This window comes from Chelonia mydas, chromosome 3 (genome assembly GCF_015237465.2).
Source record: "Chelonia mydas isolate rCheMyd1 chromosome 3, rCheMyd1.pri.v2, whole genome shotgun sequence".
NCBI classification, from domain to species: domain Eukaryota; kingdom Metazoa; phylum Chordata; order Testudines; family Cheloniidae; genus Chelonia; species Chelonia mydas.
The window spans coordinates 126,739,848-126,752,603 of NC_057851.1; the positions used below are offsets into that span (position 1 = coordinate 126,739,848).

Here is a 12,756-nt window from a genome sequence, read left to right on the forward strand (position 1 = left end):
TCAGCACGCCTGCTGGCCCGTGGACACAGAACGCTCCTTCCCGCTCAGACCGTCCAACAGTTGGAGCTGGCTGCACCTCAGGTACAGTTGCCAACTTTGGTTGGACGTATTCCCGGAGGTTTCATCGGATGACATAATCTTTAATTCCTGGAGACTCCAGGACAATCCTGGAGGGTTGGCAGCCACAGGACAGGGCGCGTGGGGGCTTCCCCCGCGAGAATTCAGTTCCTCTAGCTCGTTGGGGGATCACCCAGCTCTGGAGGCACCGCCACTGCCCCCGCCTGGTGCGGGAGGCTCTGCAATCCGCCCCCCCCTGCAGCGCTCGGCCCGGACGCTGACAGAGGCGGCTGAGTAGCGAGCACTGGGGACCCCTGTTTGTGCCAACGGCGCTTCACCGGCTAGCGACAGCCCGGCCAAGCGTGGGTCCCGGCTCTGGGGGCAGCGCTTCACACACGGCACCGCCTCGGGCGCGTGGTGCTCGGAGTCGGTGCTGCCCCGCCGCCCGCGCCCCAGCCCGGCCTCCCAGCAGCGCGAGGTATTACCTCAGCGCGGCCGCCTTTCCACTCCCCCCCGGCCTGCTGCCGGAGGCGCGCGCGCCCGGGCCCCAGCTGACTCCTCCCTCTCTCGGGCAGCGGGGCCGGGAGCGTGACGTCGGCAGTTGCGACGCTCGGAGCTGAGCGTGTGGCTCGCGTTCGTTGGCGGCGCGCGCGAGGCCCGGCACCGGCAGTTGGTACCCAGGCGCTGCCGAGCTCGCGCCAACTCTCTCCCTGCGCCTCCTACCATGTTCCCTGCTGCCCCCGGCTCCCCGCGCACCCCGGGCGGACCGGCCCGCAGGACACTCGGGGCCGCCGCAGTCTCCGTTCCCCGGCCGGGCGGCAGGAAGACCCTGGCGGCGGCCGGCTCCCCGGGGCTGTTCTCCCCGGTGGGGAGGCGGAGCGGCTCCCTGTCGGCGCGGTGAGTTCCCGGCGGGGGCGGTGGGTTCTGGGCTGGGCCTTAGATCTCCAGAGCGGGGCTTAGGGGTACTGGGGGGCCGCGGCTTGTGCCCCCGGAGCAGCCGTCCCTGTCCCCCTGCGCTGCCCAGTTCAGCCGGGAGTGAGAGTGACCCGGCTCGTGGCAGGTCCGCGCTGTCCGGTGTAACTGCGCGGGGCTGCTGTCTCGGAGAGCCGTGGCCAGAGGCACTGAGCTGCCTGCCGGCTCGGGAAGCCGTCCCTGCGTCAAATCATCCCTCCATTGCGAAGGGCTAGAAATTTAATTGGTGCTGTTTAAATTAACAGTCTGCAGTGGGGGTCCCCGTTCACAACTGAAATGCCCCAGTGGGTAGGTGGGCGAGATGGGATTTATAAATCCAGTGTAATTTTGATGTGGTCATCTACGTTTCGGTTCTCTTTCTCATTCTGTAAGTGTGCTTTAATATTGCAGTGCTCTTTTATGAGTTTATTTTATGAGTGTAGGGACCTAAACTGTGGTTCAAGTAATCTGCTTGATCACCCAGGGGTTTGTGCATTACCCAATTTCTTTGTGGTATTGTGCAGAGGACAGTCCATTCCTAAAGTCGGCGATGTAAGCAGGATGTCTGCCCACTTTGATTGTAAGCACTTTGGGGCAAAGATTTTTTTTTTCTTCTGTGTTCATACAGCAGCTAGCACAGTGAGCTCCTGTCCACGACTGAGGCTCCTAATGCTGCCATAATTCAGATAAACAAACAGTATTTCCTTTATACTCATTATACTGTTCATTTTCTTTTTGACATTTCTAAGATTATGGGGCACAGGTCTTTGTTAGGTCTTGAGTAATTTTGTGGCTGCTGGTAGTAACCCTGAAAATCACATGAACTGAAGCTCAGCATATGATTATTTCCATTCATTTTATGTCTAGAATGATTGTCAGTTGTACCTTTTTAGTTTTTGGGCCTCTGGTTCTCAAAGTTTCCATGGATTTAAAAAAAATCACTGTCCAAAAAAAATTATTGTTCCCTATCCCACATAGGTCAGAAGTGTTATAAATCCAGAACAGTTATATGACCCTTCAGAATTCAGTCTCAAAAGTAGTTATTTGCTCTTGAGACTGACAGGTGTTGCTCAGATGACATTTTCAGCCCTGGGGAATTGCTAGACTGAACTTTCAGCCTGTTTAGCATGGCAGCCCATTCTCACTTTCTGACCTTGGTTTCAGGTTTGGGTTACAGAGATAGTCAGTCTTTCTGATTGAAAGATGCTATTGCAGTGTTTTCCTGCTTGTTGGCAAGGAAAGTGCACCCTGCTGAGAAGCAGGGAAAATTTGTAAAGAACTGAATTAGAGTAGAAAGGAATCTAATAGCAACCCAACAACTTCCTGGAAGGAGCTGTGATAATTAGGCCTACAAATTTACCATCATTTTGAGTTTTACGGTAAAAAGTGCAAGTTCATAAGATGTCACAATAACCTATAATAACAAATGTTGCTGGGAATAGATGCAAGAAAACCAGACAGAGAAACTAGATTTGTCTAAACCAAAGAGTCTTCATTGACATAATCTGTTGAAAACAGATGATGTGGAGCTGGAAATTAATGTACCAAAATTGGTGTGTCAGATATTAAGCCTAATTGATGGACAAAATAATGAGAGTATGGGCTATTCCATCCTCACTCCCTTTTTGGGTCCTTAAACGAGAGAGACTTTGGGGGCGGGGGGGAATGCAGAGCAAAGATCAGACTGAGGCTGCTGGAGTGAGCTTCACCATCACTGTCTCCTGGGACCCCAGGCCGCCTTTGTCCTAATCCTGAGGGATGTCCTGACCAGATGGGGTCAGAGGGAGCGATCCAGGTGATATTGCTACCCCCTACCAGCTCCAGCTATATCCCTGACACCATTGCAGATAAAATGGGATCTGACTTTAACAGCAGCAGGAATAACAGCAGTTCCAGCCCATCTCAACTAACTTATTTTCATTTTCCCAAAAGGAGTTTGAAATTTTTTACAGCAGCAACAGCTGCAGCTCATACCAACCAACTTCTTCTCTTTTACCCAACAGGACATATATTACCATCTTTAATACCATATAAGAGACTCACAAACAAAGTTTTTTTTCCTCCTAAAACTCTTTCCAGCTGAAAGTTTTGCTGTGACAAGCGCCATTGTGAACAGCACGTTGTCAACAGGAGAGCCGACAAACAGCGGCTACACTGCATGACTTTTAGCGGCACAGCCGTAGCGACACAGCCATGTCGCTGAAAGCTGTGTAGTGTAGTAGTAAAAGTAGTGTAGACATAGCCTTTGTTTAACACTGTTTATTGTTGGATTGTGACTGGGTTATGCTAATACCTTTGGTCCATTTATTCCATCTAAATTAATACAACAAGGGAAACCTAATATACGGACTTGACTTGAGTGTTCCCAAAGATATGCATTTGTGCCTCTTTTTCACAAACCTGGCCATTTAATCAAATCTATCTTTTAAACAATTAAAAATGAAATAAATATTATATATTAAAATTGCAGGAGACATAGTAGAAAATTAATCACAGCTGGTGCGTTGGTTTTTTTTTTTTTTTTTTTTTTAGAGCAACACCCACAAGGGTCATACAACATCCTTCAGCCAGTGAGACTATCAACTATGATGTTAAGAGTTTTGGATCCTCTCTCCCTGTTAAGGTTATGGAGGCCCTAAGAATGGCTGATGGTAAGGGTTGCATTTTTCTTTTCTCCACATGGGAATTGGATCAGATAAAGGAAAAATGGTAATCTCTTTATACTTTTAAATAGTTGATTTTTGAGCAAGGAGGAGGAGAAGATAGCACCTCTTTTTAATTGCATGCAGTAAGTCACTTGTTTGAGCATTTGTAAGCTTCAAAACATGTAAAACTGTAATTGTTTATGACCAGAACAACACAACTACTTTCTTTCAAATGTCAGTCATCTGGATATCAATTCAGTAACAAACTTCTTGTGAAAAGCAGAACTATTTCATTATATTTTTGTTTTATTTGTAATATTGGAGAGTATCATTCAGGCCAAGCAAAACAAGTACCTTCAAAGTTAAGGTTGCTGCTCTATACATTCAACTGTGTTTAAATGTTATCATTCACAGTCTTAGGTAAGCTCAAGAGATGTTTAGGCCACTTGTAATAGTCATGTACAACGTCCTGAGTTAAAAAAGGACAACCAGCCTTAATTGTTTCTTGTTTTGCACTTGTTGGTTGATGCCATCAGTCGTGCTGTATAGGTGCATAGCATGTGTGCACAGTACTGTATTTGTATACGTAATTGGACTGTATCCATTGATCCAGATTCTTTACCTTCAAAACAATAACAAATGCGAGTGGCTTCTAAAATTCAAGACTTGGGAACCACACTACTGGGAATGATTAGAATGAGCTAAAACTTGTCTGTTTTGAGAGCGCAATGCAAAACTTTATGAAAAAGTCTTCCCTCAATAATAAAGGCTGAACTAATATAAAAAAATCCTTTCCAAATATAAATAGCTGAATCTAGGAATGATAAAGGAGCTGGATCTTTTATCAACAAAGTTAATGAGTCCCAATTTTGAATTTGGCACCTAGATAATACAGTTAGAGGCATGTTAAAAACGCCTAAAATAGTGTCTAAAAGGGGATTGTCTGTGTCAAATCCAAAGGATTGAATAAAGAAATCAAGTTGTGTATATGTCTGTCTTTTTTATCGCTTTCATTTATTTTGTACCTATCTCAAACTTTAGGTGCTTTAATAGTTCTTTAAGAACACGTAATGCAAACTGTTAAAACACAGATACATCAGCTTGATATAATCCAACCCCACATAATGGCATAAAACCAGCAGATAAATAGAAAAAGGTACTCATTATTATCTTCTTATCATTCTCCAAAAACCCAGGAAAATGGGCTTTGCCTTGAAACCAAGAATCTCTCTTCAGAGATTTTTCTGTACATTGTTGTTTCTTTTTTATAATGGTTCACTGTTTTAGGTTTATATTATATCTGCAATAACTTTAAGTAGTTTTCTCAGTGATTCTGCTGTTCTCAATTCTTATCTAATAAGATGTAAATAAAATGTAAATGGGTCATTTTCTTGGAGTGACTTTCAACTTTTGTGAGAGAAATGTATGTTACATTGAAATGTATTTTAAACAATATTTGGTAAATGAGTGTCTTGCATTTAATTAGCTAAAGGACATAGAATTTTTCATGTGGCATTGGATCTATTAGAAAAAAGTTTCCTCCTTTCCTACCAAAATGAAGATTTGATAGTTTAAAGACTGTTCTACAGAGTTTTAGAAGTCGTATTACTTCATGAAATTTTATATGGTCTTTTTGGATGTAGCTGATGACCTGTTAAGCGTGCAGGTGGATGAAAGTGGATGGGCCTGGCTAGTGTACAAAGAGAGGCTGATTATTTGGAAGATTGGTCAATCACCAGTTGCTAAGGTAAATGGGCTGTTAAACTGACGATGAAAAAGTGGGTGTGTATGTGTTATGCTAACTGAGCAAGTCTTTCAATTGTGTAGTTTGACCCAAGGGATAGTCGAGGACCTGAGACCCTAACTCACAAGAAAAAGATGAATGGGTTTGTACGAATCCGTGGTAGCAACTGCATAAGAAAGGTGAAAGCTTGCTGTTAGAACTTAACTCTTGTATTTTCTCTCTGTGCAACCTTAATATTTCCCTATTTCCCCTTGTTTTTTCCTCCCCCGTTCCTCAGACGTTCTTGTTAAACCCTGGATTTGTGCTGGAAATGGCCCACCTTGATTATCATACACATTGTAAGGAGTGTGATCACTTTAGATAAGCTATTACCAGCAGGAGAGTGGAGTGGGGGGAGAGAGAACCTTTTGAAGTGAAAAACACCCATTTTTTCATGGTCTGTGTGTATAAAAAATCCTCACTGCATTTTCCACTTTATGCATCCGATGAAGTGAGCTATAGCTCACGAAAGCTTATGCTCAGATAAATTGGTTAGTCTCTTAAGGTGCCACAAGTCCTCCTTTTCTTTTTGCGAATACAGTCTAACACGGCTGCTACTCTGAAACCTTAATATTGTATTGTTTTTTTTTTTATTTAATAGGTATCTCTCAAAGCAGATGCACTCAAGTGATTTAAATAACGTTTTTAGAAATTAACTAATATATTAAGATTGGTTTTGATAATCCTGTGCCTGCTCTTCAACATGTGCCATGAAAAATGAATTTTTATAAGCCTCTTGTATTGTGAGTGGATGTTTTGATTAATTTCTTTTTGTCAAGAACATAGTTTTACCTATGCACCAAGAAACACTTAAGCGAAAAACACTTCGGTGCATAGCAATTAACATCTGTAGGAGCCTGTAGTTGTTTCCAGTCTCTCTTGCTGATAGGGAATATGTCTCTCCTCCTCAGTCAAATGCAGTGTGTATTCCTTGTACAACTCCCACAGTACAATGTCTACAATACCAGAGTGACAGGTGCAGCTGTGCTGATTGTACCGATACAGTTGCCTTCCCTATTCAATAGTCTTGATTTTCTCCAGCACATTTCTTTGGATGATTTTACCATCTTGTATCTGAAAATGTATAGCAAGTGTTCTGGCTAAAAGGCTTCAAAGAAACCTGCTTTGTCCGTTGTTGTGTTGAGAAGCACTCTTACCCTGTATAATTTGTGAATTGTTTTTGAAAATAATGTGTAAATACATATTTGAGCTATCAGCTGGCTGTGGCAATCTTGCTAAAAATGACATCTGTGACACTCCATATGGGGACCTAATGTTAGAACTTAAGATAGTTTGAAAGCAGAAAATTGGTTCAAAATTTAGAGCTTACATTTTTTAAAAGAAAGTGCTTCATACATTAACAGTATTGTTCTGATTGGTACACCCATATTAGTGCAAAATAAGTAGTAGTTCTATTATTTACAATTTTTATTCCAGTAGCACCCAACCAGGTGCCAATCAGGATTAGGGCTCCACTATGCTGGGTGCTGTAGAAGCAGATAGTGATATAGTCTGTGCTTTAGAGCTTTCAATCTAAAAGATTCCAGAGAAAATGAAGGGTTGGGGACATTGTAATGACATACATGCAGATGAACCCGATGCTTGGCACAAGTTGTTAGTTGTATGTTTTTCTTTAATTGGGGGTGTCATAAATATAAAGGGAAGGGTAACCACCTTTCTGTATACAGTGCTGTAAAATCCCTCCTGGCCAGAGGCAAAACCCTTTCACCTGTAAAGGGTTAAGAAGCTAAGGTAACCTTGCTGGCACCTGACCAAAATGAACAATGAGGGGACAAGATACTTTCAGATCTGGAGGGGGGGACAAAGGGTTTGGTCTGTGATGCTTTTGCCGGGCACAGATCAGGAATGCAGCCTTCCAACTCCTGTTAAGTTAGTAAGTAATCTAGCTAGAAAATGCGTTAGATTTTCTTTTGTTTAATGGCTGGTAAAATAAGCTGTGTTGGAGGGAATGTATATTCCTGTTTTTGTGTCTTTTTGTAACTTAAGGTTTTGCCTAGAGGGATTCTCTGTGTTTTGAATCTGATTACCCTGTAAGGTATTTACCATCCTGATTTTACAGAGGTGATTCTTTTACCTTTTCTTTAATTAAAATTCTTCTTTTAAGAACCTGATTGATTTTTCATTGTTCTTAAGATCTAAGCATTTGGGTCTGTGTTCAGCTGTACCAATTGGTGAGGATTATTATCAAGCCTTCCCCAGGAAAGGGGGTGTAGCGCTTGGGGGGGATATTTGGGGGGAAGACGTCTCCAAATGGGCTCTTTCCATGTTCTTTGTTTAAAACGCTTGGTGGTGGCAGCATACTGTTCAAGGACAAGGCAAAGTTTGTACCTTGGGGAATTTTTAACCTAAGCTGGTAAGAATAATCTTAGGAGGTCTTTCATGCAGGTCCCCACATCTGTACCCTAGCGTTCATCTGTACCCTAGAGTTCAGAGTGGGGAAGGAACCTTGATAAGGGGTAAAGGTGGGGTGAATTTATGTTGTTTAACAATGGGTTTTCTGAGAAGCCTAATACCACTGCCAAGCTGGGGCTGTTGTATCTTCTCCAGCCTTCACCTCCTGAAGAATTTCTCTCAGTGGTGAGGGAGCATCATCTGAAAAATGATTGGCATTGTAAATCACATTTAAGACATTTAAATAAAGAAATAAGTTCAGTGAAATAATTGCCTGCTTGTTGGCAGACACAAGTTGCTGTCTGGTTGACAGAAGACTGGAATCTAGAGTTCCTGTATTTGTCATTAAGATGTGAGTGAAGCATGCCTGGGTATTTATTTGACACAAATGTGACTGTCCTCTGATAATCGTCTCTAAAACTCTTTGCTGTAGTTTCATGTAATTTGAGCAATTTAATTGTTTGCTTTTACCTTAGTATCTACTGTCAGAATGACGATTTAGTAGAATTTGTAAAATGGATATACAAATGACTTTGTCTGAGGCATGTTTATGATAGTGTCTCTTTATTCCTCGTTATAGTTATCTGTATGCAAGGAACTACAGTTGCCATCCAGTGATTTCCAATGGAGTTCTAGCTTAGCAGCTATATCCTGCCTCAGTACTTCAAGTGAAGTACCTTCTCTACAGGTAAGCAACTTAACAAATTAAAATAAAACATCTATGACTATCATCTTCTTTGTCACTCATTCTTTTCGAAACTGCATTCTCTGTGTTATAATTAGGTTTGGCGGGATTCAGTTTTAATCGATAACTGTCAGTAAACATCGATTTCTGTTAATGCACTCAAATTGATGAAGAAACCATTGGTCGGTAACTGTCAGCATGCCTACAGGGATTTGGTGTCACCAGCCCTGTGGCCCTGGAGGGAGTCCTCTGCAGCCCTGCTGTCATGGGAGTGAGTGGGTCAGTCTGTGGCCGTGGAGCTGCAGAGAGCTCTCTGGGCTGGTGACACCTGATACCTGCACACAAGGTGCAGGGGGAGGCTGCAGTCTTGGAAGGGCAGAGCGGAGATCTCTGTCCAGGACTGTAAGGAAGAGGAGTCGTCCCTGGCTGCGGGCGTGGCCACCTCACTGCTGAATGACTTATGTAGCAGTGCAGGGAGCCCTCTGTAGCACTGCTGTCATGGACTCTCACTCACCAGCTGGGAGTGCCGGGTGGTCTCTGCTTTGCTCCACCAGGATGACAGCCTTCCCTGCTCCTTGTGTCTGTAGAGATCTGGTGTCAATGGCCATGTAGGGATCTCTCTGCAGCTCTGCTGTCAAGTCCCACTCACTCACTTTTTTGGTAATTAAATGTAGTAATTAGAAACTTTTTATATTGCAGTTCTTAAAGGATTAATTCATTTTAAAAAAAAAAATCGGACTAGGGAAAATAGCATCATTCAGCAGTGGGACACCTGAAAGTTTAGTCCAGATAAGTGAAATTTGAACATAGTGCTTCCTGAAAAAGTTATGCATCATCTGTGTTTTAATTCTGGGTGTGTGGACTGACTGCAAATGAAAACTGTTTTTTTGCCTAAGTTTCATTATGAATGCCATCCAACACTGGAAGAAATAGGTGATCTGCCTGTCTGGGCCTGCTGCTTTGCTAAATACCTCTTGTACTGTGCGGGGATGAGAACCCAGGATCAACTAGGTATACACAATATTGCACTATTGTGTACGATATTATGTGTAACTACCGTTCACAAAGAACATGAGATAGTGGCCAGTTTTCAGTTTCAGGTTGTACACAGCATTCATTCAGTGCACCCAGAGCTTTTCAGTGAGGATCAGATCAGCGGCTAGTCCTTGAAGGGAAGAAGCCATCCATCCTGGCATCATCTTGAATTTCTAGGTGGTGAAAAGAGGTAGTAGCATTTTGCTGTCACATCCCTCCCCCCAAACTTGACCCCTTTAATTTTGCCATAGTTTAATCATGCTAGAAGTAATATAAGAGGTAAGAACATGGGAAAGCCTAAATTATTAAATTAATCTTTCCTTAGCTGGGTATGTTTTGCAAAGACATCACTGTTTTGTGGACCACAATAGTAAGCATGTAAGGGGAATATTAGTGGTGGGAAAACTGCAAGAGGTTGGGTAAAAGGAGTAGCTCAATGACATCTTCAACAACAACATTATAACATAAATTATTGTTAAATTTTTAAATATAATTGAACTGATCAGTAATAGTGACAATAATGTAATTGAATTTAACATCCTTGTAGAGGGGAAAATACTAAAAAAAACCCACCACAGTAGCATTTAACTTTTAAAAGGGGAACTACACAAAAATGAGGAGGCTATTTACATGGAAATTAAAAGGAATAGTCACAAGAGTAAAATGTCTTCAAGCTGCATGAAAACTATTTAAAAACACCACAGTAGAGGCTCAAACAAAATGTATACTCCAAATTAAAACAAAACAAAACAGTAAGAGGACCAGAAAAATGCCACCATGGCTAAACAACAGAGTAAAAGAGGCATTTAAAGGCAAAAAGGTATCCTTTAAAAACTTTGGAAGTCAAATCCTAATGAGTAAAATAGAAAAGAGCATAAACTCTGGCAAGTCAAGTGCAAAAGTATAATTAGGCATGCCAAAAAGGAATTTGAAGAGCAACTAGCAAAAGACCCAAAAACTAACAGCAAAAATGTTTGTAAGTACATAAGAAGCAGGAAGCCTGCCAAACAATCAGTGGGGCCACTGGATGATCAAGGTGGTAAATGAGCACTCAAGAAAGACAAGGCCGTTGTAGAAATTAATTCTTTGTATTGGTCTTTACTGCAGAGGATGTGCAGGAGATTCCCACACCTGAGCCATTCTTTTAGATGACAGCTCTGAGGAAATGTCCAAGATTGAGGTGTCAGTAAAGGAGATTTTGGAACAAATATTCACCCAAGAGTTCTGAAGGAACTCAAATATGAAATTTCAGAACTACTGACTGTGGTATGTAGCCTGTTGCTTAAATCAGCATCTGTACCAGATGACTGGAAGATAGCTAATGTAACAGCCATTTTTAAAAAAAGGCTCCAGAGACAATCCTGGCAATTACAGGCCAGTAAGCCTAACTTCAGTACTAGGCAAATAGGTTGACATTATAATAAAGAACAGAATTATCAGGCGCAGAGATAAACACTGTTGGGGAAGAATCAACATGGCTTTTGTATAGGCAAATCATGCTTCATAAATCTATTAGAATTTTTTGAGGTTGTCAACAAAATCTGGACAAGGATGATAGTTAGATATAGTGTACTTGGATTTTCAGAAAGCCTTTGACAAAGTCCCTCACCAAAGGCTCTTAAGCAAAGTAAGCAGTCATGGGAGAAGACGGAAGGACCTCTCATGTATCAGTAACTGGTTAAAAGATAGGAAGCAAAGGGTAGGAATAAATGGTTAGGTTTCACAGTGGAGAGAAGTAAATAGCAGGGTCCCCCAAGGATCTGTACTGGGACAAGTGCTGTACAACATATTTATAAATGATTTGGAAAAGTGGGGAAACTGTGAGGTGGCAGAGTTTGCAGATGATAGAAAATTACTCGATGGTTAAGTCCAAAGATGATTGCAAAGAGTTTCAAAGGGATCTCACAAAACTGGATGACTAGGCAACAAAATGGCAAATGAAATTTAATGTTGATAAGTGCAAAGTAATGCACATTGGAAAACATAACCCCAACTATACACACAAAATTATGGGGTCTAAATCAGCTGTTGCCAGTTAAGAAAGAGATCTTGGAGTCACCTTAGATAGTTCTCTGAAAACATCTGCTCAGTGTGCAGTGACAGTCAAAAGAGCTTAACAGTGTTAGGAGCCATTAGGAAGGGAATAGATAATAAGAAAATATCTCAATGCCACTATGTAAATCCATGGTATGCCCAGTCCTTGAGTACTGCATGCAGTTCTGGTTGCCCCATCTCAAAAAAGATATATTAAAATTGGAACAAGTAAAGAGAAGGGCTACAAAAATCTTTGGGGTATGGAACAACTTCCATATGATGGGGAGATTAAAAAGACTAACTATTCAGCTCAGAAAAGAGACAACCCAGGGGTGGGATGTAATAGAGGTCTCTAAAATCATTAATGGTGTGGAGGAAGTGTTATTTATCCCTTCATGTAACACAAGAACCGGGGTGATCCAAATAAATTAATATACAGCAGGTTTAAAACAAGCATAAATACTTCACACAACATGCAGTCCGCCTGTGCAACTCCTTCCCAGGGGATATTGTGAAGGCCAAAAGTGTAAATGAGTTACAAAAGAATTAGATAAATTCATGGAGAATAGGTTCATCGATGGCTATTAGCCAAGATGGTCAGAGATGTAACCCCATGGCCCTTAATCTCCAACTGCTATAAACTGGGATTGGACAACAGGGAATGAATCACTTGATAATTGCCCTATTCTGTTAATTCTCTCTGAAGTATCTGGCACTGGCTATTTATAGAGGATAGGTTAGTGGGCTAGATGGACAATTGGTCTGACCCATTACAGCCATTATTATGTTGTTGTTATTTTGTGATTTTTTTGGACAATCAGTTGATTAGATGTAGTGCTTCCTGTTCAGATCTTTACTTGGATAAAGGCACTTGCACCATTCTTTGGCCTTGGGTGGATCTCCAGGGAGAGTGAGTCCTAAAGTGAAGAACTCTTCACCCAAAACATCTTGATAGAAACATCTGAGAGTTTGTGTGATTATTCTTTGAAGAATACATTTGTAAAAAAAAGGCATTGTAGAGTTTAATGTTTCTCTTAATGGCTCCAGAACCATTTTATTTGGTTTACAGGTAAAAAGATTTTTTTCTCTTAACTGTCAGCTTCGCCGGCTGACATTGGATATTAGTCAACCTGAGTTTTTGGGGTCACATGTCA

General features: G+C 41.9%; 1 protein-coding gene across 1 annotated transcript in view; it reads left to right on the plus strand.

Annotated features, from left to right (window-relative positions):
* The first annotated feature begins 637 nt into the window (after positions 1-637).
* NUP133 (nucleoporin 133) overlaps positions 638-12,756 on the plus strand; it is a 62,894-nt gene continuing 50,775 nt past the window's right edge. The window contains 4 exon segments of the mRNA XM_037895233.2: positions 638-954; positions 3,541-3,659; positions 5,297-5,400; positions 8,429-8,536. Coding sequence (XP_037751161.1) covers positions 782-954; positions 3,541-3,659; positions 5,297-5,400; positions 8,429-8,536 — 504 coding nt within the window. The 5' untranslated portion in view covers positions 638-781.